This window comes from Pseudonaja textilis, chromosome Z (assembly GCF_049901715.1).
Source record: "Pseudonaja textilis isolate UNSWEBS1 chromosome Z, rPseTex1.2, whole genome shotgun sequence".
Lineage (NCBI taxonomy): Eukaryota > Metazoa > Chordata > Lepidosauria > Squamata > Elapidae > Pseudonaja > Pseudonaja textilis.
This window is the reverse complement of record NC_142008.1, coordinates 107247110-107258211: the sequence shown is the minus strand read 5'-3', so window position 1 is coordinate 107258211 and position 11102 is coordinate 107247110. Positions and strand designations below refer to the sequence as shown.

Here is an 11102-nt window from a genome sequence, read left to right as displayed (position 1 = left end):
ATAGATGAAATAAATTTAAAAGATACATGGAGAGAAAGAAATGCTAAGACTAAACAATACACCTTCTATTCAAACGGACATTTATCATGGTCCAGAGCAGATATGATATGGATGTCAACAGAATTGTTAGCTAATATTCAAGAAATAAATCTTGAAACAAGTACTTGGGCAGATCATAATCCAATGACAATTAAATGGAAAGGACAAAGAAGAAGATCTAGATCGCCGTTAAATAATACTATACTAAAAGAAAAAGACTTCATACAGAAAATGGAGAAAGAACTGGCTTTTTTCTTTAAAGAAAATAAAAAAGAAGACATATCAATGCAGAACGTATGGGATACAATGAAGGCATATGCCAGAGGCTTGATAATAGACTATACAAGGGAAAGAAATACCACGAAAAGACTTGTCTCTAAGACATTAAAGAGTTACAGAAAATGCCACAGAAAAAGGACATTAAGTTAAAAATGGATATAATTAAACATAAAATGGGACTAATGGAAAAAGAAGAATTAGCACAGAAAATCAGAGGTGCGAAACAGAACTATTTTGAAGATGCAAATAAACCAGGTAGATGGTTAGCATATAAACTGAGAAAGGAGAAAGAATCAAGGAAAATATTGCGATTAATAGATGATCAAGGCCAAGTTTGCTATGGAAGTAAAGAGAAGAAGGAAATTATATGAGACTATTATGGGAAACTATACACACAAGAGAATATTGACGCTGAAAGAGTTAAACAGTACTTACAGAATGCTAATCTACCTAAAGAGATTGAAATAATGTTAGAAAGCAATATAACGATGATAGAGTTAACTGAAGCACTTAAGAAGAAAAAATAATGGAAAGGCACCAGGCCCAGATGGACTTCTGGCGGAATTTTACAAAATACTACAAGAATAGTTGAATCTTCTATTGCTAGAAGTTATGAATAAAGTTATGTTAAAGAAGATACCTAAATCATGATCAGAAGCTTATATTACACTTGTCCCAAAAGAAGAGGCCGACCCATTACAAATCAAGAACTATAGACCTATTTCCCTACTAAACGCAGATTACAAAATTTTTGCTTCAATACTGGCAGAAAAAATTAAAAAATACCTAAATAATTTTATTTATCCTGATCAAAATGGATTTCTGCCAAAGAGACAAATTAAAGACAATATGAGAGTAATCTTGGACACTTTGGAATACTACGAGGCACACCCTGAAAAACAAATGGCTTTGATATTTTTAGATGCACAGAAGGCATTTGACAATGTGAATTGGTGATTCATGTTATTACAGCTGGAACAGATGGGCTTTGGTAAAAAAATTACCAAAGCAATAAAAGCTATATATCATAAGCAGACAGCAAAGGTAATGATAGCGGGAGAATTAATGAACTCTATTGATATAAGAAAAGGAACAAGACAAAGGTGCCCACTGTTGTTTGTGTTAACCTTGGAAGCGCTAAACAGAAATATTAGAGAAGAAAAGGATATAAAAGGGATGAAAATTAAAAAGGAAGAATTTAAGTTGCAAGCATTCACAGATGATCTGGTTTTTATTTTAGAAGACCTACTAGAAACAGCATTAAAATTGATAGAAAGGATAGAGGTATATGGGAAGGTGGCTGGTTTGAAAATAAATAAAGACAAAATAAAGATTTTGACAAAGAATATGTTATCAAGACAAAAGGAAGAATTGGCGGATGTATTGAAAATCCAGGTCACAAATAAGATCAAGTACTTGGGTATACATTTGACAGCAAGATGTAGTACACTAAAAGAGAATAACTATATTAAACGTAAGCAGCAGATAGCGCTAGATTTGGTGAAATGGGAAAATTTACAACTGTCATTAATAGGGAGAATATCAACAATCAAGATGAATATATTACCCAGAATTTTATATTTGTTTCAAACTATTCCAATTAGGCTTGGAAAAGATTATTTTGGAGATTTAAATAAAATTGTGTTGAAATATATATGGCAAGGTAAGAAAGCGAGAATAAAATTAAAACTTTTGCAAGATGCTAGAATAAGAGGAGGATTTGGTTTGCCTAATTGGGAGTTGTACTATCAAGCTACAAATCTGATGTGGGTTAAGGAATAGATAACATTAAGAAATGCTAGATTGTTGACACTAGAAGGACATGATCTGTTGTTGGGATGGCATGCTTTTTTATGGTATAAAGGAACTAAAACACAGGGCTATTTTAGAAGACATTATATACGGGAGTCTCTGTGGTTAAATTGGGAGAAGACTAAAAGGCAATGTTATTTGAAAATTCCGGTCTGGCTATCGACTATTGAAGCATTTTCTTATCCTATAATATACAAAAAGGAACAAACAGTTAGATATGGTGAAATATTGAATGAAAAGGGTGAACTTAAATCTATGCAAAAATTAGAGGAACAAGGTATAAAGATGAATTGGTTTTCATATGCACAAATACATTCTAGGTATGATAAAGATCCTGAAACAGAAGGTTTCTATGATAAATTGACTGATTTAGATAAGATTTTAACAGATACTGATGAAAAGGTATTAAAAACTGTATGGATATTTATTAGAAATTAAACTAGAAGAAGAACAAGTTAAAGAAACAATGATTGCTTGGGGGAAGAATTTTGGATATGTGATTGATTTAGAGAAATGGCAAAAATTGTGGTCTCAAAATTATAAAATGACAATGTCTACAGCATATAAAGAAAATTTGTATAAGATGTTTTACAGGTGGCATTTTCCCCCAACAAGAATGGCAAGAATGTTCAAGAACAAGTCTGAAAAATGTTGGAAATGTCATCAGATACCTGGCTCATATTACCATATGTAGTGGACGTGCGCTGATGCCAAAAAATATTGGACTAAAATCCACACATGGTTGGAAAAAATGACAGAAAAGCATATAGACTTGAAACCAGAGATATTTTTATTGGGAATTTTACCTGAAATATATAGTAAATAATTGAAATATTTGATTGTAAATGTATTAACAGTGGCTAGGATCGTATTTGCTAAAAACTGGAAAAATGAGAAAATACCAACACAGGAGGAAGTTATTAAGAAAATAATGGAATGTGCTGAAATGAGTAAATTGACATTTGAAATCAGAGAACAAGAAGATAAATAATTTTATAAAATTTGGGATCTATTCTATCAATGGTTAGACAATAAAAAATGGTAATGAAATATTTAGATTTTTAGAACGTAATGAATATATAAAGATGTATTTTTTATTATATCTACAAAATGATTATAGGATAGATTTGAGATGGAAATATGAACTGTCATAAAATAAATTAAGTAAATATGGAATATTTTGTAAAACATGAATGAATAATAGTATAGTCAAATGATTGATTAACAATGATATTAATGTATTTAGGAATATTTGATTGACAATATGAGAACATATACAATGTAATTCTAATGGAAGACTACGAAGTGGAAGCACAAAACAATTTGTAAACCAACCTATTTGGAAAATAGTTTGATGTTTTTATGTTGTGTTTGTTCATGTTTGTCTTAAAAAAATAAAACTTAAAAAAAAAAGAAATCCTGGCTTTTCCCTCTTAAAATACATTTAATTTTCACAACTTCAGGAAGGGAAGGGAACCCAGAATTTGGGTACTGAAATCCACTGTAAGAATTGTCATAATATTCATGAACTGGCAGAGACATGGTAACAAGGTCAGGCAATGAGAGCTGAATTAGAAACTAAAACTGAAATTGATTGGCTTGCTTCACAGTGCATCAGAAGACAATCTGGCCAACATAATGATCAAGCCATTGGGTGGAGTGCACCATGGGAAGAATATTAAGTTAAGTGTCTCTTCCAGTCATGAAGAGGTGTCAGAATATTCAGAAACTGCAGAGACATAACAAGGTCAGGCAATGAAAGCTGAGTTAGAAACTGAAACTGAAGGAGCCTGGGTATGGCCCTGCAGTTCTGTGTGTCGTGCTAAGAATTGAAACTATTCTTATCTGCTCTGAAGCTGCTGCTTGTGTTTTGCTTATGTTACATTGGAAGAATCTACTATTGGTATTGTAGATTTTACTCATATTATTATGTATATTAAAAAGTTAATGAATCCTGCTGAATCAGTCATCTGTATGTGCTTTCTGGATTTGATTTCTGCAATAAGAATGCTAATCATGCAAAAATAGCATTCTGCTCTATTGGATATGGATAATTCCAAGTTTAATTGCACTGATCTCCCAGGATGAATTTCTCTGTAGGTTTGTGCTAGCTGAAAGCAGCTCTTCAGGGTAAAGTTAGCTTGGTTGGGGGAAACTGGCCCAATTCAGTGACCTGGTTGGTTGATCCTAAACAACATTGACATTAAACACAGAGTAGCAGAGGAAAAGGGTTTCAAAGGCTTCCCCATCCAAGGCAAAGGGAAGTTCTAACATCTGGGGATTTGTATAGTTGCTGGCATTGTTGGGTGTTGCAATGTACAGTAGATGCCACTCTATGCTAATTGTTGATATATTCAGCTACCTCTCCAGTCTCAATGCTACTTGCCCAACTTTTCCTCATGAGAACATGTGTTCCTCAGTTTACCATAGAATTCTAAAGCAAATGCACTTGAAAGTTTTAGATCTGGATTAGATCTAAACTTCAATTCAAAATCAAATCCAGATTTGTTCCAGGCCAATCTGCTATAATTTTGGATTATAGCTCTCCTCATTTTCTACCAACAGGTAAATTCAGCAGTATACCAATTTGTGTCCTTTGTGCAAAGAAAATGATTGTTTGTATTTTGTTTTTACAATTTATTTCACCTACAACAAAAGATGACTCCCTCACTGGAAATCTTCATTTATATGGTTTCTGATGTTTTAGTACATTTCTTTCTTTTCAAATATATCTTTGCAAATAAAGGGACTAAAATCATTTTTTTTCCAAAAAGAAAACTTAGATTCTCAAGGTACTGAATTATGTTCCTTGCATCCCATTCCATACTTACTTCCTGTACACCCATGGAAAAAGAATAAACTACATCTTTTTGCTCAAGTAATTCAAATGTATAGAATTCTGAAATCAGGCTGTTTCTCCTGGTGGAAAGGAACCTTCACTTGCTCGTTCTTCCAGGTTGGATGGCTTTTTCCCCTCCATTAGCTTCAATATGGCCTGCAGGGCTTCCTCATGAGATTGTTCTTTAAAGCACTTTCTGCTCAGCAATTTAATGGCTTGCAAAAACTCAATATAGTTAATGTGGTTGGCCCCCTTAAACCTGCAGGAGACAGAGGGGAAAATCAATTAACCATATGCTAGTGGATTTTCATTTCCTCCTAATCTGTGACACAGGAGTAAGCAACTTATGCTTGCAGGCAATTCCCATACCCATCCTTAAAGCTGCCAAAACTTGAAAAATAGCTGAAGTCAGTCTAAAATGCAACGCATTCTGGGATTGGGGCATTTCAAGACTGAAAATGGGGGTGATTAGCACTCTACAAGCCTCCTGTTCCTTTTGCTACCTAAAACCCTACAAACAGAATAAAGAGAATGAAATTTTCATCCTTATTCTTTCTGGGAAACTACGAGCTGAAATACACTATCTGCTCTTTCAAGCATTATCCATCACTGCTGTAAACCACAGACGGCTGAAATCACGTAAGCCTCTAAGATTAAGTCTTTAATCTCTGGGATAAATACAGTATCCAGGGGTCTATGAACTTGGATGGGGAATAGAGTTTCAACTTTATTTTCCCTAACCCTAACTGAAGTTTAGCTTTTCAAGTAGGCATAATAAATTATGGCCCCTAGACCCCCAAAATGTGTAGCTTCAATAAATCTCACTATTTAAACTCTAAAAAGTGGTATTGTCTTATACTGAAGAAACATGTTACTATTACTGATATGTTAATTTTTTAAAAATACTTTCATTAATTATATTTTTAACAAATTGGTTTCCTTATGCTTATGTATTTTATTTTATGCATTTGAAGGCAGCTTTCTCAGAGAGGGTAGAACTGACGTAGCGGGAGGATGGGTGATTCGGGAGCTCCCAAAAAGCTATTGAAATCCCTGCAGCTGGACGGTCCAATTAGACCTAAATTGTCCAAGAGAGATGGTGATAGAGGAGAGCACATCCTGTTGATCCCAGGGACACCACAAAGTCCCTGGTTGATCCAGGGAAAGCTCCCTAATCCAATGGCAGAAGAAAGCGGCCATTAAAACTGCTGAAAAGCTGGGACAGCTCTGGAATGGAAGAAGAGACAGAAGGAAAGTGTGTTGGACCTGGGTGAGGGTTTTTTAAACTTTTTTTCTCTAAGGATGAAAGAGCACTCTAAGGGGAAAAGAATTTTAAGGAGAAGATGAAAGAGAGAAGTTAGCGGTGAAAGAGCATGTTTTTAACTGTCAAATTTAATTAGGACTATTTTATTACATTTATAACAAAGATTAATTTTCTAATTGGACTGGACTAACATTTAGAAAAAGATAAATTTTTAATTTTAATTTTAACTTTAAACTTTGGACTATTCTTCTCTTTCTGCTTGTTATCTATTAACCTAGAAATTTTAAAAGTGAAACCTTTTTGGAACTTTTTGATTAGAAGTGAAAGAAGTGAAAGCAAAGCAATAGTGCCACCTAGAGGTTACAGAAAAGTTGGAGAGATCAAAGGACTGAATTGGTGAGAAAATTGTTTTTGACTGCAAGCTGTTTAGATTTAAAAGGAAGATAAAGAGCAGAGTGTTGAACTATTGTTTAAACAGGTGCTGTGCTGGTAAAATAATCTAAACAGCTGGAGATTGAAAAGGAAGAGAAAAGACTACTGGGGCCTTGGACTATGTTTTGACTTGGGTTTTTTTTTTTTTTTTTTTTGGATATTATATGGTGGCCAGGGTCTACTTTGTGACTTTTATTTAGAATTACTGCTGGCTATTTTAGTTTATTTTTTTATTGCTGGTATTTGTCTCCCCCCCCCCCCGTTTTTTTTTACATCCATTGGCTTTTTTTAATTCTAGTCTTCTTCTTGGTATATTTTAATTTTTCCTATTACTTCTTTTTATTATTGGATTACTGTTAGTGGATTACTTTTGGATTTTTTTTAAATTTCTTTTTCTCCTTATTCTTGTATGGCCTCTTTGTGAATTTTGTATTTTTGATTTCTCTGTTTTTATATTTTTATATTTATATTTTTATATTTTTTGCCATTTGATATGGAGAGCTTGGTTTCTTTGCAATTAGATTAAGGTAGAGGAGAACCTGAAGAAAGCAGAACTTGGATTAATTGGCAGATACTTTTTCTTTGGGATTATTTGAGATGAGAAGGACAGCTGGAACAGCATCTTCAATTCCTACCCCCTTTTCTCTAAAGTCAGCTGGTCAGCGATCAATACAAGCTGTAACAACAGGAAAAGGAAAAAGAAAAAGGAGTTTTCAATGCAGGAGCTAAAAATAATGACGTAAGGAATACAAGAACAAGGGAAGCGTATTGAAGAGAAAATTGAGAATATACAACGATGAAGAATGAAGAAAGAATGCAAAAGATGGAAGAAAGGGAAGACCAGACAGAGAAAAAAGTTGGAGAAATAAATTACAGATTGACAGTAGTGGAACAAAAGAAGGAAAAGGGAATGATTGAGCTGGAGATCTGATTTTTATCTAAGATTTCAAAATGTTGAGGAAGAAAAAGGAGAAAATTATTAAAAATTTTACAGAAATAATGACAGAAATGTTGGCAGAAGCCATGGAGATATCAAAAGAAAGAATGATGGATGAAATTGATGTCTTATTTCGAGTGTATACAAGATATGTAATGAGACATAAGCTACCCAGAGAAATACATGTGAGATTCACCAAGAAAGCAACTAAAACAGAAATGTTACAGAAAGCAAGAGACGACCCATTGAAATGTAAAGGGAAGATGATCACAGTCTTAAAACAAGTACCAAGAAGAGTGACAGACTTGAAAAGAGAGTATCAGTTCTTCACAAAGATTCTAATTAAGGAGTGAATTATAGATAGTTGATTCCAGAAGGCTTGATGTTTATTTGGCAAGAACAAAGAAACAGATTGGATTCAGTAGAGAAAGCAGAGCAATTTTATGATGAATACTTTAGAGGAAACGAAGAACAAGAGAAGAGGAAATAATTAAACTTTGAAAGGAGATGGCTGAAGGGATAAAGAAAAAAGAGAGAAGAAAGAATACGAGAAGAAGGAGCAACAAGTGGCAGGGTGGAACCAAAAGAGGCAAGAGAGCAAAGAGAAATCAGAGCAATAAACCCTACATATAACGTGTAAATAATGGATGAAGAAAAGAAGCTAATATCAATAAATATAAATGGATTGAATTCTGCCATCAAAAGAAAAAAGATTTTTCATAAGTTAGAAAAACTAAAATTAGATAGAATCTGTCTGCAAGAAGTACATATTAAAAAACCTATATGTTCAAGTTCCGGATTATCCTAGAATTGAGAATGTATATGCATCATTGGCATAACAAAATAAAAGAGTAGCCTTATATATTAAGAATACAATAAAAGTTAAATTAATTTTCACAGATGAAGAAGGGAGGATATTGATGGTGAAAATAATAGACAATAATCAAAAAATGGTCTTAATAGCAATAGATACAACAAATGAGAAACAAGAAGAGTTTTTAAAAAAATTACACACAAAAAATAATAGAATTGAAATATGACAGTATATGTATTTAAGGAAATTTTAATGCTATAGTAGACAGAGTTGGGCTACAAAATACCGAAGATAAATTAAAAGAATAGAAAGACACTGCCAAAATCTTTTTTTAAGATGGCAGAGGAACTAAGTATTCAAGACGTATGGAGAGAATTAAACATCAATAGACAATATACATTTTACTCAAATAGACACTTATCATAGTCAAGAATAGATACGATTTGGATGTCACCTGAATTAACTTTAAATGTACAAGAAATAAACATTGAAACAAATACTTGGGCAAACTAATATGGGTTAAATGGGAGGGACAAAAGAAAAGGTCAAAATGGACTTTGAATAATTCAATTTTGAAGGAAAAAGAATTTATAAAAAAATATGGAAAAAGAATTAGCTTTCTTCTTTAAAGGAAATAAAAAAGAAGGCATCTTTTTGAGGACTTTATATTTTTCAACTTTTTGTTCATGACACAAAAAGGTTATGGCAAACGCAGGCAAGACATCTTCTTAGAATGATTTGTGGGTGCAGAAAACAGTATTTGGGGCTAAACAGAGCCTTCTGTGAACAATTAGTAAGTAATCTTAGTATTTTCAGTAGTCCCTGCAAGCTTGTTTGCAATGTTCCCACCATTATCATTCCAAGCTCACTTGACTTCATTGAAGGCAATGAGCACATCAGTGTTGGTCACAACTTTCCCATCCATCACACCACATTCCTTCAACATCTTGTAGAAGTTCTTCCCAGACATGGTGTTCCTGTGAGTAGCTGTGTTTCCATATGCAGCAAATCTAAGGAAAGCGTTTTCCAGTTCTGACATTCCTTCTGCAAGAGTGAACGTGACATGGTGTCTTTAGAAGAGGACCTAAAACTGTGCCAAATGGGGAAAAGAGGGCAACACCTTTGAAAAGACAACCCAGGGCTCCATGCTAGAAGGAATTAATGGGAACTGAAGACAATCCTCAAGTCAAGAATATCAATTATTGTTAAGATAGTGTTCCACTATCTCAGGGCATTTCTATTATAGCTGCACAGCTTTATAAGAGAAAACATAAATGTTGGTTCACAAACAATGATGAGTTTTACATTTTTCATGAAAGGTGCACCTTTACTGGCTGCTGGTAATCTTTGATGAATTGGCAATTATCCAGCTTCCCAATGCATTGCTTAGGAAGGACACAACTAAGCAGTTCATTTGAAATCTCATTCTTAAAATAACATTACAATTTTTAAAAATATTGCATTTCAAAAGTATGCACACTTTAAGTTTGGGGATGATTTATCCTGGTATCTATAGCTTAAGGTTGGAAGTGACCTCAAAAATCATTGATCCAGTTTTTTTTTTCAAACCTAGCAAATTGGCTTTAAGCTCCAATCAGGGCTGGCTAGAGAATTCTGGGAGTTGAAGTCCACACACTTTAATGTCGCTAAGTTTGAAAAGCACACATCTAGTTTAATCAAATACCAAAGCATAATTCTCACCACCTATTTTCCTGTTACTGTAGCTATTGACTAGAGTTTTTCTTACACTGCAGAAAGTGCAACCCCATTAAGTCCTCTTTATACATTGCCTGAAAGCCATCTACACATATAATTTGAACCTTAATTATGACCTTGTAGTTTGCCTATGATGTCATTATTAATGTAAACTTTCAATTTCCCATCAAGAAATGGGAAAGATGCTTGTGTTTAAAGCAGCAGTAACAGGCAGCTCGGTGATGCACTGCACAATGTCATGTCTGTATCAGTAAAATTCTTCATGATCATAATCTCAAGGATTATATCATACAGAAAGTGTTGACCTTTCTTTAAAAATAAGTTTTAAGTTCTGGCATGTCTATCTAGTGAAGAACTATCATTCAAAACTTGGATTTCATAAAAACATTCCAAAAACTTCTTTCTTCTAATACTGAGTAGGAAGTTGTATTTCAGAAGTACCCTATTCTTTCTCTGAAAAGCAAATAGAGCATGACTTATCTGCAATCCATTTTGAAAAATACCATACCGAACTACATCCAAATGTCATTCTTACTACAGAATTTATTTCAAAAGTAGTGGATGCAATTTGCTACTACAGTAGTCTGTTCAATCTGATGCTCTCTAAATATCCTGAGAATTTTGGTAATCTGAGGGTGAAAGTCAGGTGAAGGTTCATTCTCCGAGCTTGTGGATTGGTTTCTCAACCACAATTTTTTCTCAACCATCTACAGCACAGGATCTGAAAGTCCAGGTATTTGGTTTACTGGTCTTGATGCTTGCAAAGAATTAAGACAGGACAAATGTGATATATGAACCATGAACGCATGTACAGATATTAAAATTGCATGAAAAAATGCTAATATATAAATCTAATGATGCCTGGATAAGTAGAAATGCTAGATCAATTGGTTTTTAAACCTGGAATGATGGTTCTCTATCCGGTGCCTACATAGGTGCTCAATCACTAAAGGATTATTGAATCACCTGG

The 11102-nt window shown here is 33.7% G+C and overlaps 1 protein-coding gene across 1 annotated transcript; it reads right to left on the bottom strand.

The window, feature by feature from the left end:
* Positions 1-5035: 5035 nt before the first annotated feature.
* Positions 5036-9455, bottom strand: LOC148124224 (tubulin polymerization-promoting protein family member 2-like). Its single transcript, XM_087917227.1, has 2 exons — positions 9286-9455; positions 5036-5228 (listed from the first exon to the last, which is right to left on the bottom strand). Exons 1-2 carry the CDS (start codon positions 9453-9455, stop codon positions 5036-5038), a joined length of 363 nt encoding a protein of 120 aa, XP_087773353.1.
* Positions 9456-11102: the final 1647 nt, after the last annotated feature.